Consider the following 17,046-nt stretch of genomic DNA (forward strand, 5'->3'; position numbering starts at 1 on the left):
AGAGACAGAAATGGGCGTGCTTATCTCCGCCAAGCATCGCATTCATAAAATATTTAAGATAGTAAGATTGTACAAGAAGTTTCTCATTAACATTGTTTCATCAACAGTGATTTGTCTAATCTTATTTATTTCAGTTACTTGCAAGCTGTTGCAAGCAGAAGGTTGATGCAATGGTTTTGCAGATCTATGGGATGGAAGAACGTTCATCATTTACCTGCTTGTTTTCATCACTTTATTTGGAAGATATATCCAAGTCGTAACACAAAAGGATACATAGCATCAGAGGAGCAAACTTTAAAGTCCGTTGATTTGTTTAGAGACTGTTGACTTTCTTTGTTGAATTTAGAATTGCCAGGAAAAATGCCGAGATGAAGACCAAGCAGGAGATATATGTATGCACTAGATAAGTGGACATGCAGTTTACTGGTTTGAGACGAGAGGATACAGTAAAGAGGCATCTACTGAGTGGTTTCCTCATAGAGTAAGTGAAAGAAATTCTCTACAATGTCGCTCTCTGGAAAAAAGACAAAATAAAAAATATAAGAAACCATACCACAGCATATGGAAAATGTAAAAATGGAGAGTAGTAAGCCACATGAACTTATCTTATGAGGTCTTTCCACATGAATGCACTTTATCAGAAAAAGGCATATGCTCATCAATCAATTACAAAAAAAAAAGTTGCTATGAAAATGAAATTTAGTTAAATGATTGTGAAAGATAATTATCTTAAAATCTGACTAGCATACATACCTTTCAATATTTTATAAATACTGTGACCATCACACTGTAAAGGAGTACCACTTCAGATTGGGAGGCTAAGAGGGTACTATCACTTGCCTAAGGTGAGCCCCCAAGCCGGTGGATGGAAGAAGATTCCTTTTTTGTCCATTCCATACAGGCTCCTAGCTGTGTCTGACCACTGCCCTATGACTTACATCAGTTTATGATTCTTTAGTGTGGCATTGACAAGGAGGATATCTTTTCATTGGGGATTTACATTAAGTGCATTAGAGAGTGATTTCTTTTCTAGTATATGAAATTTGATCCGCACCATCTGTCAGGTCCTTAAACTTTTGCCTTTGTTATTCCACTAAAAAAACTTTGATCATTATATCTTAAAAAGTTTAACAAAACCACTTTCCCATTCCATCTCTCAACATCTTTTTTATTGTCTCTGAAATTGATCGTTTGGTGGGAAACTGGCTGCAGAAATGTTTGGTGTTTTTTCTTTATACTTTTCCATTATAGTTGAAAGTCCTTGTTCATTAGAAATGAAAAAAACGTTCTTAACTTGTTTAACATATTCTACAAGTTAGTATGTTAAAAAATTGGTTACCATGTATTTTAATACCCATAAATAAGCTGAAACACATTCTAAAAATTTGCATACCATAAAAAGTCTTCACTGATCTTTTCCGCACTATTTCTTCACTCAACTTATACATAGGAAAAATATATTGTACACCATTTGGCCATCCTTTGATATTTTTGACTGACGATGGACATTTTCATTAAATGAAGCACAACAATAACATGAATATCAAGAAAAAATTGAAAAAATTACCTCGGTGGATGAGAAAATATATTTATTCGCATTGTTATTTAGATGCCAATTGTTGAAGGTGGAATGAAAGCTTCCAATACAACTAGTCTGGCTATCTGGTATAAGTTTGCTTATATCTTACAAAATGCTTAGTTTGAGTAGAATAGAGCTTATATTATCATATGCAACAGTTCCTAAAAAAGTTGTAAAAAAGTGTTTCGAGAATATAGCGATGTGACAAACAGCAATTTTATTACTTTTCAATTTCCACGTTATCTAGATTAACATACATTACCTATAGGTATCCATTCCTTTCTTGGATCTGACCATGAGCACACGATGTAAATTATGTATCAGGGTGGTAATCTTGTTTTTTGGCCATGTATCTCACTCTACAATCCATTTAGCAACAATAAGCTCTTCACAACCAATTATATTAGATTGAGCACTCTCATATAAATGTCAGCAAATACCATTGAACCAATCATTGATTATTTCAATGCATTTCTCTTTGCTTGCTATCTTCAGTTCTTTTGTAATGCTTTTATTTACATGCCAGATATCATTAAAGTGCTTTGTGGAAATTCCTTTCTTCCTTTCGAAAGATACAACGTGCTTGATTTCCTTTTTTAAGAACAAGTTATGACGTTTCTAGCTAGCTAAAGAACAAATTCCAAGCTTCTATTTTTTATTACCATGGCATCGGTAGTACGTCTCACAAAAATAACTTTTATTTATTTGTTGCCTGTTGCAAAAATAACAGTGTTGTATTAAATAAAACCTGGCCCCAATTATGTTTTATTCATTTCGTTTTCGAGTGTTTTATTCTATTTGGGATACCCATGGAGTGATATTATTTAATTTTTACTTTTGTTGATGAGAAATTAAAAACAGAAAAACGTAAGCCAGAAATCAAAACAAAATGCCAATTGTATTGCTACTTATGTATTTTAAAACTATTCAAAAGTGGTAATAAAATATACACAACGAGAGATAGATTGCTTCTCTTTTTGCTATATATTCGTTGGCTTAAATTTCAATTAATTTGGTTTGGAAAATAATTGATGTGGAAACAAATTTTGACTCTAACGTTATATTAACATTTGCTGAATACAATCGAAAATTATAAAGAATAACAAAATCTATCGACCATTTAATATGTTGATCATGTGCATATTGTTAAAAAGAATTATAACGATTTGTGCGTATACGTATGCAGTGTTGAAAATCAATGGCTGAGTTTACTGTATTTTAAATACCGACTGAAAATCTGGGGAATGTGGATTCACTTTATTAAGAGGGAGAGAACGACCTTCCTTGTCAATGTACAATGACTTTTCATGGGAGTGATACAATGACAGGAAACGCATCATTGTGCTCCCTTGCGCTTTTGGACATTGTTTTTTTTTTCATTTCCTAATGTTTGTGTAAATTTAGATTGCAAAAGTTGTTTGACTTCTCATACTAAAGATAAAAAAGGAAGTGTTGTCGACGTATAAAGAGTGTGAATGTTAACAAATACGTATATTGATGGTATATGTAGTTCTGGCAATACTTTTATGGTTATGAAATGAAACTTATTGTATTTCACATCAGTAGAGTGGTAGAAAAAAGATAAAATGATTAAAAGAGTTTTCCCTTTCAGTTTGCCATTTTTCTGTTTGTTTATAGTATCCTTTGGAAACGTTTCTTTTTACAGAAAAACATTACAAAAAACCTTCCAGATTTTCCAAAACAGTTTAATCATCATAAAATCATGATATTTACGGATTAAACTGATTTTATTCCTGTTCATATATACCAATATATTCTTATATTTAGTTGCCGTGCCTGCAGCATTATGTTTTCATTATTTCATTTCTGAGCTTTTTCTGTTAAGATTGGAAAACTGGATAAAAAACGTTTGCAGAATGCATAATACCCAATTATAACAAATTTTCTTAAGTTAGTTTATCAGGAAAATGATAGCAAATTTTTAAGAAGCCATTTCCACAGCTTTTAAAATAGACATAAAAAAATGTATTTATGCATAATTAATGAAATGAGCAAACCTGTAATTGTGCAAAAAATAAAAAAAAACGCTGACTGTACTAAAAGCTGCTATTCTTTACCAATAATGATAATGATCTTTCTCCACAACTTAGCTAATTAAATGACTTGAAGACATTAATTAATTTCTAAGCTTTCTCTTTCTCAGGAAAAAAGGTTGCATTACACTATTACGTTTGTACAATCGAGTGCATGATACTCTATTATAATAAATTTATAGGTTGTTTTGTAAGGAAAATGACAGGTATTTTTATTAGTCATTTATCCACAGCTTTTATTCCAGTCACAGTGCAAAAAAAACAACTATATACATACTTAACCGATTATGAATAAAATGTGACTGTGTAAGTCATCAAAAAACAAGACCAATGTTGGAAGCTGCTATTCTTTACCAATGTTTTATGGTATTTTTTGTCTGCAATTGAAAGAAATGATTTAAACACAGCTCAAAGTCCTTTTACAGAAAAATTTTTTCTTGAATTCATTCCAGAAGAAAGATATGTGATGACGAGTCTGTAGCAGCATACCTATACTTTAAAGAATTAGACAGCATTTTACTCACCTCTTCTCAAATTCTTTTGGTGATTGTCTTTGAGAGATTCTAGCAAATTTCTTCTTTATTTTGCCAGACCCAAAAAACTTCTTTACTTCCTACTTTCTGACCAGAGGATGAACACTGAAGTAAAACAGAATCGAGTCCGGTATTTAAGAAACAATGCGTGGGTAGCACAAATTCTATCAACGAATAAGGCTTTCTTTTTCCCGGTAATGTTGTTAATTGTTGTCATTTCTGTCATGTTTATATAGAGACATACTTTGTCATAATTTAACTAACATTGTTGAGGTTCAAATGTTTTTAAAATCAGGTAAAAAATAGGTCTTGTCAAATAGGTCAGCCTTGAAACAAGATTTAGATGAACATCATTTCAGAATGTCTCAAGCTAAGTAAGGCTAAAATTGTTCCATGAATGTATATTTGGCGGTACATTATTAACATATGTTTATTTGAACGTCAATCTTGAAAATTACATTATAAAAGTAGTGTCAGGATCACTTCTCATGAATTTGTCATAAATAATTTTAGCATTCGAAAATGAAACAAGAACAAATTATAATGAACGTCCGGTTATTTCAAGGAAAGTGGTGGGTATCAGGAAATTATCATCAGGAAACCAAATCACCGTGACAGCAATAGCTTACTCTTAATTCCTGGTAATGTTGCTACTTCTTTTGAAATGCTATTGCCGATATTTTTGGTACATTTTTATAAGTCTCAATATTCGAAATCTTCATTGACTTTAAAATCTTTAAAAGCTAGGTTGGAAAACACGTCTTATTAAACTGATCAGTATTGAAACAAATCTCTGATGAAGAAAACATCTAGAGTATAGACAAACAATAAAAACATTTAATAAGTGATGATTAAGCATCTATAAATTTGATATACCAGTAGACAGGGAGATGAAAATTCTTTTCCAAGTAACGTTTAATAACGCTCTTTGACAAAAGAATTTCATAGGGAAGATTGAAGCAAAAGAAGTTGTTTTGCCATCCAAGGTCACAGGATGTCACAAGCCAAAAGCGATATCTAAAAATATTTCATTCATGCTATGCCTGAATGTTCATGACAGCCATCCTCCCCTGAATTAATAATACATCACAGCATGCTATTGTACATATATTTATAGACTTTAACATACTATATTGACATGATGGGACTCTTTCAATCTTTTTTAAAAAGAATAAGCTGATATGATCATACGAGATACATTGAGCTATACATGTCCTCCATCATTTTAAATTTATATTTGCTGCATGTCAATTAATGATTGAAATATATACAAAGGTAACTTTCGAAATCTTACGTGCTAAGTTTAAAGTTTGTTCAATCAATATAACAATCCAAAATCAATTAGATTATCTTATTAAATTTATGAGCTTGTTGATTCAAACCACCTTACAATAAACAATAATTTATGGTTATATTATGCAAAAAATACGAAATCTCGAATTTTTAAGTTATTTTATTTGATTATACACGTCTGAATACGCCTGACTGAGATGATATACTATAATACAATAGTCTAAAACAAGATATGAGCAATAAACTAACGATTTCAATACATTACCAAATCAAATAATATAATTATGTATAATATAATTATATACTTAGAAGGAAAGCGCAGATAAATGATACGCCAACAATTTCACAAAAATGAATGAAATGTATTAATACCTGAAATATTCTGTGAATCTAAAGCTTTTGATTTCAAACAGTTTTATGATTTAAATGGTGTTAGCTAAGGTTTTAAAGTGAAAGCTAGGATACTTGCTGAAGGAAATAAGATGTATAGATAACCAAAAAATAATAGCAGACTGAAGAGAGGCTGCATCTCATATAATTAAACAAATGTTACGCAACATATGTTGGCAAGATGAATGTCAGATTGTAGGAATGAACTATTAAATAGAAAAGAAAAAAAGCTTTGTAACTCAGGTGCGCTGACTCGGATAATGACAGCTATCTTTAAGAGATAAAATCAAGAAGAGTAATGGCAAAAATAGTTTTAGTAGCTGGATATAAAGAACTGTTAAAAGCATGAACTATGAGTAAAAATTGACAAAAATTCAAACAATTTCTTGAAGCGTATTATTATGTGTATTTAATACGTCAATATTGAAAAGAGAAGACATTACAATGTGCATGATTTGAAAAACGTTTCAAAAAGTCAGCTAGTTGGGAAAGAAGACGAATGCAGAAGTGTTTACGATGGCTGGCGATAGGAGGAATCTATCGGGAAAATGTTCAGAGCAAAAAAAGAACGAATTGAGTGAGTGTATGATTTAAGAGAAAGAAGTGTGTGAAGGTACTTTACATGGTAAAAATCTAAAAGATAAAGATGGATTTAAATACAAAAAAGTTTGGATGATGTGTAAGCAAATAAAAAAATCAACGACACCATGGCATTGTTTGTTTTTGTATCGATATTACAATCTCCCAAATAAATCTAAAGCCGTTGTTTTTGCGTCTATCATTGAGCCCCGTAGAACATTGAACTGTTGTTTGCACCTGCATGAAAATAGGTAATCATCATCACAAAAAGTATTGCCAGACACAGAAGGAGCCTAAACTTTGTAAAATTACAAATTTGCATGGTGTATATATTGCGCTGGCGTACTATAAAATTATATTGGAAAAGTGCGGTTTTGGATTATTAGTCGCTCGTACGTCAAATATTATGGAAGATCATGGAAGATTGTGACAAAACATGATAGAAACAAGGTGAGAGATCATTATTTCATTGCTAACAAGTACGTAAAGGCTTTTTTACTGGTAAAAATGAATCATTTCATAGTAGGGCATTGAGTTATAAATACGGTTATGTGTACGAAAGTATGAAGTAGAATCTCTTGCACTTTTGTCCATTCTAAATTATAATTTCGAATTGTTCAAGGTGTAGTTATGAAGATATAACTACGGAAATGACGGAGAAACCTACTTGTATGAACGCCGCAACATTTCATGTTGCAACATGGTACTGCCAAACTTACTATGTAAAGTAATTAACCAATCAATTCAATAATCATTCATGACGATTTTTTATGAATGATAACTAATAAAAGTCTGATAGAACATTAGATTTTAGCAACATTAAATTCTAAATGTCATTCAATTATGAAAACCTTTTCTAATTAATAGTGCCCTTAAAGAATTGGGTATAAGGCAAGTTGTAGATGTTTCACCTTTTTATCTGGAAACTGTGCCATTGACTTAGACATCATACTGGCCGAGTATTCTAAAAATGCAGCAAAAAATAAAGTGAACCAAAAAAAAGCGGTCCAAGTCACTCCATCTTGACAATCGCATGCCTTAGCAATTGGTCCTTACTTACTACCAGAAGCTAAGCAGTTAGAGCTAATATCATAATAGACAATGCCAATGCATGTGTCAGGTTTTTATTTTATGAAGTGTTTGAAACTCCGCAATAGTCTTAAATGCACTAATGCTCTTTCATAGGACTGAACTGGACGATAACAGGCTGTTCTGAAACTTTAAGGCATTTGAACATAGCAAATCAGACATTCCCTATTTTCTACTTGTCTGCAGGACATTATAAAGCTTAAAGATGTATTTAATGAGAAATTGTCAGTCCACACAAAGAGCGCAGGTGTCGGTGCACTCTAAATTTCGAAGTGTACTGTGAACACGAAAAATGGTGTAAATTTCTGCCTCTGTAGGAACACCAAAGAGGTGTAAATTGACATTGTAAAAATACACCCATCGGGTGTATTTGCTCTTGCCTCATTTTTTACATCAAGAGAGTGTAAATATACACCTCAAAGGTAAATATACAAATGGGATGTAATAATACACTCTAATGGTGTAATATCTCTAGTGTATGTTTACACTACGAATGTGTAAGCATAGTTAGAGTAGTGTAAACATATACATTAGACAGTGCATTCTTAAATTGAATTGACAACGCTCTGAAAAACAAAACAAAGAGCAAAATAGCATATAAATGTATCATGAAAGTAAATTTCAGCATAATAAATACTACAAAGTTATTAAATGTAACCCCCACTTACATAACTATTTAAAACCTTAACAAAACTTTAAATAAAACTACATTATATCATTAAATCCTGTACTATAACCATATATTTTATTGTTCACATTCTGGTTCATAGTTGCGATAACTCTGACATTAACACCAACACCTTTGTCGGCACCTTTTGGGTGTCAAACACTTTCATGATATTTCTCTGCAGGAAATGAAATGTGTTGACACATTCTTTAGGGTATTGAATATTACATACGTAATACAATATAAGCATTGACTCCAGTGCATCCAGAATTCCTGCAGACCTTGCTACAATGTGGTTTTCGGCAACTACAGTTATATCATCCGGATGGGGATCATCCACTGAGCCACTGATAACCAAAAATGGGGCCATTCCAGGTCTTGCTGCCATGGCAACTTCTTCTGTTTCACCAAACTGAAAATAGACAAAAAATTTAATCAAGCAGTTAGGCACTGCATTATTTGAGTTTCAATACAAATATCCATATTCTGCAATCAATACTAACCTGGTAAAAGTAAGACTCAGGACTTTTATTAGTTTTTGTTTACCTTTCCAGTAAATGAGGCAACAAACACATTGCAACAAAAGTTTTGTTCTCTATGCAAAGTAATAAAACATGCATTAAAAATAAACAGATATTAAATTGATCAGTTGCACTTTACGAAAAACAAAGGCATGACAAATTTTTTTTCAAGGGAAAACAGCATGACCAGATGGGCACAAAAGATGATTTATTTAAATATTTCAAGTCAAAATGACTAAATAATAACTCAGTACATATATAGCATGTTCTATACATACATAGTGAGACATGTTTACCTGCAGATAAAATATTTTCATTCTCTTCATCATCATTACAACTAGAGTCATTTGTAGGTTTACAAAGAAGCAGCAGCTTATTAGCTTCTTCTGAAACAAATTTCCTTTGCTCTGCTACTCTGATAATGTTGGGTGATACTTCTAGCAAATTGCCTTGAATACAATCAGCAGCCGAGCTATCTGCCATCAAACGACTGTACTCAGATTTTAGCTATAAAAATCAAAGGAGGATTACACAACAACATGTACAAAACATGCATTTGTATTGAATAATACATACATGGGCTTTTTTAAACAGGAAAGGATATTGTTCCATAATATCCTTCAGCAAATGTTTTTCCTCATTTATCATACGCCTCCTAAAGGAATATGTCAATTCCATCTTTTTGTTTACCAAAGTGAGGTTGGGTTGTTTTCTTTTCAATTCCTTCTTCATCCACGAAACATGTGCTTGGGAACAGACATTGTCCTCGCCATCTATTGGTGGAGGTGCCCAGTTCACAATTCCTCGTCGAACAGCTGCTCTGAATATAGTTGCAGCTGGACTGCCATCAACATTTTTTCTTTTTCTAGATAGGACAACAGGGTCTGCTCTTTCACTTCTTAATTCATTATTAACTTTCTCACCAAGGTACCGATACCAAATTTCCTAAAAAGGTAATCACATATGAGTAATTCACTAAAATTGCCTGTATGAAACCTGTCATAAAATTCTTCAAGCCATCAGTATGCAAGTTTATGGACAAACAATACAGATTTCAGCGTTTTTTGTTATGTCTTTTTCTTTATTATAACTATACAAACATGATGAATAATAAGAAAAGACTATATACAATTATAAATAAAAGACTTACATAGCCACCACTTGCATCAGAAAGAAAAGGGTATTTTGCAATTATTGCACGACAAACATCTCGCCTTTGGTCTGGAGTGGGAGAACTATACAACAAAAGCCATTCTCGATGACACAAATATGCCATAATACACCACAGCAGGATAAAATCAAGAGAAAGTTGCTGAAAATATAAATGATGGAATGAACTTACACAGTAAATAGGCAAATTTTGTCGTAAATTGTTTGTATGAACTTGCATCTAACTTGCTTTGGCATTCTCAATTTCTTTGCAAGTGCTTCTTCAACCAAAGGCGGGAAATAGTCAGGAAGAACAAACGGCGATGTCCATTGTTTTCTGCCTTTAGCTACTGAGTTGTCACTGCTATGAAACACACACACAGGCATCCTCATGATAGATATATTTACAATTCAGTGTCTTTTAATACAATTCATTACCTTGCACTTGATAGTGATTCACACACACCAGATTGCCCACCAGGATTTGATGCATTTCCTTGAGAATTGGAGTCTTGCCACTTCGCCAGCATATCACATGTAGATAAGTCACTAGCAGACTCAGATGTAGAAGTCGAGCATCTAGTGTTCATTTGTTTGATGGCTTTCAATAACTTCATCCTGGGGCCAATCCTGACAACCAATGATTTTAAGGCATCTTCCGTCAAGCAGGACATTGCATCGCCATCAATGCCCTCGTCTAAGTATAATTTTGATATCAAAATATAGAATTTGTTTTCAAGTAGCAACGATCGATCGAATATTAAAAGTCACGGATTTAGAACTCGCACGATGAGGAATAAAATATAGCGGTAAAATAGCACATGGTACCTTCGGTTGACATCGCAATAGTACAGCGCAACACAAAAGTTTCCCAAACTGAACCGAATTCGGAATCTTATTGCAGTAGTAAAATAATCAAAATACTAAATACAAATGATGCAATTGCAAAGTCAATACCTACCACAAAACGTTTGGCTGATGTCTTGAAAACCATTTAAATCCAGCCAATTCACAACTTCTTCAACGGAAAATGTTTCTTTAAGTGTAGACCCCATTTTCAACAGATTTAGGACGAACGAAATACTTTTTCAAGTTAAATCAGAACAAACGGTCAAATTGTGAATGGCTATACACACTGTAGGCCGTTGGCTCTGGCACGAAAATGTTTCGTTTCGTCGCCCCCATCGCGGTGCTAAAATATTTCAACGGAAAGTAGTAGAGTCGAATGCGCTGATTTCAAATATCTTTGTTCCCACACGCCAAAACGCGCTGTTTTTTCACAATGTATAACCAAAGTTGGATATTTTGATCGACTAAGCGCCATCTTAAATTCCGCGGTGTGTTTGATCTTTTGACATTATTACTTGAAGTACGCGCAATGCTGAAGTATTTATAAGGATAATTATTAAATTAAATCGTTATTAACTCTGACTGTTTTCTGAAAACAATTCTGCAAGTCCCAAAGAGCAAATCAAGAGAATGGATGAATGTTTCATTCATTTTAATGGTAAGTCAGGCGAATTGTGTCAATTAACGGCACATACAATCGATAAAATAAGTGAATATTCTGAAAAGTGGATTCATTTGGATGGGGAACCTAATAAAATTGCGTCAAACGTTTCCAAACGAGTCAAACGTTGGTCGCTCGGTCCAGACAGAGAGACAGTGCGAGAAGAAATTGCAAATGTGCGTTTTCATAAGGAATGCTATATTCGTTTCTGTGATAAAACAAAAGTCGCAAGAGCCGAAAGAAGAATAAAGAAAAAAACAAATACAATATGAATATATATGGTGCTGATCAGAGACTACCAGCACAATGGATCAAGTTTCTCAAACATGGTGGAAACAAAGAAGCACTTATTCGCTTTTTATTTGAGCAGTGGTGTACATACAAATCGACGATGTTTAATGGTATTGTGGTTTACGTTTGCCATGACGACAAGTGCCATCGCCTTAAACCAGGAATTGATAGTGGACCCATTATCGTTCAAGAAATAGCGACATTATCTTGTGACCATGAAGAGGCTGACACCAGAATGCTACTTCATGCAAATCACGCGTCTCAGTCATGTGACAGTGTCCTAATAAAGAGCCCAGATACAGACGTCTTCGTTCTTATGCTATTCTTTTGCCACATCATCCAATGCGATTTGTTTCTAGAAACTGGCGTGAATGAGAAGACACGTATCATCAATATTGGTTTTGTGCAGCAAAAGATTGGCGAAAAAGAGCAAAGCGTTAATTGGATTCCATGCATATACAGGTAAGTTTTACTTGATAACCATCTTTTACATAATTGGGATTCAGTTTAATTAAAACGTTTCACCGAAAGTGGGTATGAAGTAAAATGCACATAGTTTTCGTAAACACAACAACTTTTGCAAGTTTAAATATCAATTATTCTTTTTGCCTTTAAGGATGTGATTCTACTAGCTCATTTTATGGTCGAAGTAAGATATCTTCCTTAAAACGGTTTTCAATAACGAAGATGTCTGACCACATTTGTGCAACTTGGTAATGAATTTGAAGTCGATGAAGCTGTTCAAGAAAACCTGGAGTCACTGACATGCATGTTATATGGGGTCAAGGATTCCACTTCTGTCAACAAGGTAAGATATGACATGTTCAGGATGGGTAAATTCTCAGACGCAGCTTTGCCTCCAAACAAGGATTGTCTCTTACAACATATTAAGCGTGCAAACTACCAGACCGCAATATGGAAAAGGGCAACAACCCAAGAGATTGGTGCACCTTCACCAGTTTACCATGGATGGAAGATTGATGAAGAAGGTAATATTGATGTGGTATGGATGACGGGCAAATGTGCTCCAGATGAACTTCTTAAAGATTGCAACTGTAAATGTAGAACTGGTTGTTCAAACTTAAGGTGCTCCTGTATGAAAGCTAACTACAAGTGCACTGAAATGTGCCAATGTGTTGATTGCACAAATTGTCCAAACGAATCCAGGGAAGAGGACTCAGATTATAATCTGGATACTGATCTGGAGGAAAACTAAATCTAAGTAATGTAAAAAAACTGATTTATTTAAGAGAAATTGTCGCAACAACCTCATACTTATTTTGTGCAATTCCTATTTTAGCTAGCTCTTGAGCTTTAGATCATCTTTAGATACCAAATAGTATTACATTAAAACATAAACAACATTTGATACGTTATGCTACTGTTGAAATTTGATTCTGTTTCTCGTCAAGTTTACTCACTTTTCGCGATATTTTCCAATTGTCTCAAGCGCTCACGATCACAATCAACCAGTTTTACATTTGAAATGAATAAAATCGTATCGTTGGTAGAGGTTATTAGATAGGTTCGTGGCATATACTTATACATTTAAGTTGTTTATATGTCCACGGTTTTCGAGTACACCCCCTTACTTCAAGTAAGATTGTCAAAAGATCAAACATACCGCGGAATTCAAAATGGCGCTATGCCGATGAAAATAACAAACTTTGGCCATGCATTATGAAAAAACAGCGCGTTTTGGCGTGTGGGAACAAAGATATTTGAAATCAGCGCATTCAACTCTACTGATAACCGATGACATATTTTAGCACCGCGATGGGGGCTACGGAATTTGATTTCTAGCCACATTTTCGTGCCAGAGCCAACGGCCTACTGCACACGACACGTTTATGGTAAAGTGCCGGCGGTTATGATGATACTGGGATCAAAAATGGAATAATTATGATTTACATTCTACTCAGAGGTCGGACTTATTTCTGAGCCATGCAGTTATTTTTGTGACAACAGCTATGTGCAAGGAATATATTTACATAAATCGATTTTTATAAAGAAACAGAATTCAAACTGATTTCTGTGCCGCCTATGGCTAATCACGGTAAATGCTGATCCATTTAGTGATTAATAATCAAAGCAATTTTCGCAGTCGTTGCTTCAGATATGTTCAATGGCCAGAAGAAAAGAGCAAGAATTTAAATGTATAAACATACATTGCTCGCATCTATCATTTGCCTCTTTCAAGAGATATATGAGTCATGTTCGAGATTATCATGTTCATGAACCCAATTTCAAGATTAAATGTCCGTTTGACTCGTGTTGTCGGTCCTATTCACTGATATCGTCTTTAACATCTCATATGCGTCGAAAACATAAAGGTGACCTTGATTATGCAGTTGATTGTGAAGTCAATGATATGAACGGCGATATTACGCAAGACAATGACCATCTAGTGGCAGACTCGACACTGGACTCAATTGAGATGGGTTGCAACAACAAACATAATACGTATATTTCAGTCAAGGAAATGGCATTGTTTGCTTTGAAGACACAGGAATTCAATCAACTTGGTGACACTGCAACGGATGCAGTGCTTGAAAATACTTATCAGTTAATGGAGCAAAACGAGGACTATTTTAAAAAGCAAGTTAAATTATGCATCGAGCATTCCAGTGTTGACATTAAAGATATAGAAGGTTTCGAAGAATTACTTGAGTCACCACCCTCACTTTCTGCATCAAAAAAAGTATTGCAGACATCAAAGGATAGAAACAAGTATTTAAGGGAAACATTAAATATGGTGGTACGTATTTAAAGTATTCTAATACTTCTTATAAGAACATGATAGTATAATGTATTAATTACTACCTAAATGTATTATCTACTTATTTTGTAGGACCCAATTGAAATAGTGCTTGGAGAAGAGGTGGTAACTTCTGAAGTGAATGGTCAGTTCCAAGTGAAAAAACACTCCTTTCAGTATATTCCAATAATAAAGGTCTTGGAGCAATTGCTGGTCGCCATCCACTGTTTTCAGTCAACCATAAGGCTCTTCAGATTCTTCTTTACTATGATGACTTTGAAGTAGCAAATCCTTTAGGAGCAAAGGCAACTGTGCACAAGCTAGGTATAGCAATAAAAGGCTATGTTATTCCATGCCCATCAATGCTAAAGTACTTCTGATTTTTTTCTATAGGTGGATTTTATTGGATTTTAGGAAATATACATCCAAAGTACAGATCATCCCTTAAAATGTTGAATCTTGCCATATTGTGCCCAGTGAAGTGGATAAAAAAGTATAGTATGGCAAAAGTTTTGAAGCCTTTGATGGCTGATGTGGCATTGCTAGAATCAGTAAGTGTTGAAATTTCATTTTGTTGCAGCTTTTTGATAATTTATGTATCAACAAACAGAAAAGAACAATCTGACCTTTCAACGTTCCCTTTACAGGAAAATGGGGTTCAACTAAATATAGGGCAGTCCATTAGATCTTTTGAAGGTACCTTGAGCTTGGTTTTAGCAGATAACCTTGGCAGCAATGGTATCGGAGGCTTTATGGAGAGCTTTTCAGCAAAAAGGCCATGTCGATTTTGTATGGGTATATTGGATGAATTTCAAACAAAGGTAGTTCTATTAAATTTCAGCATATTACTGCCAAGGCATAACCAGCTAGAGGAAATGTTGGATCTTGCTATACTTTTTTTTGCATTTTTAGCCACAGCAAAATTATAAATTGACTAATGTCATGTTTTGAAAGTACTGTGAAAATGAACTGCTTAAGTCAGGTTTTGGCATTATAACTGAGTAAGGCTATCATCTTTTTATGACGCCTGAAACTTCAAAAAAATCTGTTGTCTTGTTTAGTTCACAGAAGAAGAGTTTACCATGCGTTCCAGGGAGATGTATGACCGGCATGCTGCCTTTTCAAGAATTGATCCAAATTCTGCTTCTATTTATGGTGTCAAGACACAGTCCTTATTAAATTGTTCGAAATATTATCATGTGGTTGATGGTCTTCCTTCAGATATCATGCATGACATCCTTGAGGGAGTTTGGCCTTTGCATTTGAAAGTAATGCTAAGAAAGTTTATATTCAAAGAGAAAATGTTCACTCTTGATGAACTTAATCGGCGAATTAAAGGCTTTCCATATGGACCTAATGACTTTAGGAACAAACCAAGTTTGCTCAAGAATTTGACCTTGTCAGACTACAATATGTGTCAGTCAGGTACTGCTGTGTGACTTTTTCAATGATATTACTCAATAATTAATCAATGATCACCATGGGTTTTAATATTTACACAGCTTCCCAAATGTGGTGCCTCTCCAGGCTGCTGCCTCTGATTATTTATGACTTTGTGCCTGAACATAACCCTGACTGGGAACTGTTCGGTGATTTGATGAAGCTTGTTGACATCGTCATTGCACCAGTCATTCGAAAGGAGACAACCTATTATCTGGCAGTCCTTATAAAAGACTATCTGAAAGAATTCTGACATCTTTATCCAGATACTAAATTGATTCCAAAGCAGCATTTTATGGTTCACTATCCTGCTCAAATAAGAAGGTAATATAATTATGTTGTTCTGAGGCCCTATTGCACAAATTGGTATTTCAATAGTGACTTATAGTGTCTTCCACCCTTTACTGACCTTTCATAAAATTTTACTGAAAAGTTAGGCAGTTTCCATAAAGAAAATACATTGCTATGTTGACATTAATGTTGTTTTTTTTGTGTTGCTGTTCAGAACATGCTAGTATAAATGGTGCTTTTTACTTATTATGTTTGTGTGATTAATGCTAGAATTTCTATAAATTCATACACGCATTTTATCATAGGAATGGGCCACTTGTTCGTCAGTGGTGCATGAGATTTGAGGCCAAACATCGCTATTTTACACAACTGGCACATGGAATGAAGAACTTCAATAACCTGTCCAAGACTTTGGCAATAAGGCATCAACGTCTTCAGTGCTATTGGTTGTGTGAAGAAGATGCCTATTTGAAACCAGTCGAAGAAACTGGATTAGGTGATTATTTGTTTGTTTTCTTAAATATTAAGATGGTGGATAAGTTTTTGCAATACAATACTGTGTCTTCATACCAACAGGTTCAACTATCGAACTAAAAGAAATTTCACCTGAGAAATATCTTAGTCTTTCTCGTATCTGTGATTTTTCACTCCAGAGACAAAGGTGTACATGTAAGTATTTAAAATTTTGAAACTCTTTTTTATTTTTATTATAATATTGACTGTGTACAAAAGTAATTGTCCTCATCTTGGCCTTTTCATCATCGAATAGCACAAACCTCCAGGATGATAGTGTCGTCAGAATGACATTCTTGTTCATCATCCATCTTTACTTTTTTATCTTTTCTCTTCTTGCTTTTTCTCTTTGCCTTTCTTTTCCTTTTCTTATTTTTTTTATTTTTCTC

General features: G+C 33.9%; 2 protein-coding genes across 3 annotated transcripts; one reads left to right on the forward strand and one right to left on the reverse strand.

Annotated features, from left to right (window-relative positions):
* Positions 1–8,108: 8,108 nt before the first annotated feature.
* On the reverse strand, positions 8,109–13,251 carry LOC124436825. Of its 2 annotated transcripts, XM_046986800.1 has the most exons (9): positions 13,077–13,251; positions 10,816–12,017; positions 10,293–10,551; positions 10,048–10,218; positions 9,856–9,940; positions 9,282–9,650; positions 9,002–9,212; positions 8,688–8,779; positions 8,109–8,596 (listed from the first exon to the last, which is right to left on the reverse strand). In XM_046986800.1, the coding sequence occupies exons 2-8, from the start codon at positions 10,907–10,909 to the stop codon at positions 8,727–8,729; spliced, it is 1,242 nt and encodes a 413-aa protein (XP_046842756.1). In that variant the 5' UTR covers positions 10,910–12,017; positions 13,077–13,251; the 3' UTR covers positions 8,109–8,596; positions 8,688–8,726. The 2 variants fall into 2 exon arrangements, with proteins under 2 accessions (XP_046842756.1, XP_046842755.1); XM_046986799.1 differs by lacking the exon at positions 13,077–13,251 and having other exon boundaries at positions 9,856–10,017; positions 10,101–10,218; positions 10,816–11,217.
* A 9-nt stretch (positions 13,252–13,260) lies between these two features.
* Positions 13,261–16,785, forward strand: LOC124436826. Its single transcript, XM_046986801.1, has 8 exons — positions 13,261–14,413; positions 14,507–14,737; positions 14,807–14,964; positions 15,061–15,234; positions 15,475–15,838; positions 15,916–16,177; positions 16,450–16,640; positions 16,721–16,785. The coding sequence occupies exons 3-6, from the start codon at positions 14,863–14,865 to the stop codon at positions 16,104–16,106; spliced, it is 831 nt and encodes a 276-aa protein (XP_046842757.1). The 5' UTR covers positions 13,261–14,413; positions 14,507–14,737; positions 14,807–14,862; the 3' UTR covers positions 16,107–16,177; positions 16,450–16,640; positions 16,721–16,785.
* The last annotated feature ends 261 nt before the right edge of the window (positions 16,786–17,046 follow it).

Source organism: Xenia sp. Carnegie-2017, unplaced genomic scaffold (assembly GCF_021976095.1).
Source record: "Xenia sp. Carnegie-2017 unplaced genomic scaffold, XeniaSp_v1 HiC_scaffold_16, whole genome shotgun sequence".
Classification (NCBI taxonomy): domain Eukaryota; kingdom Metazoa; phylum Cnidaria; class Anthozoa; order Malacalcyonacea; family Xeniidae; genus Xenia; species Xenia sp. Carnegie-2017.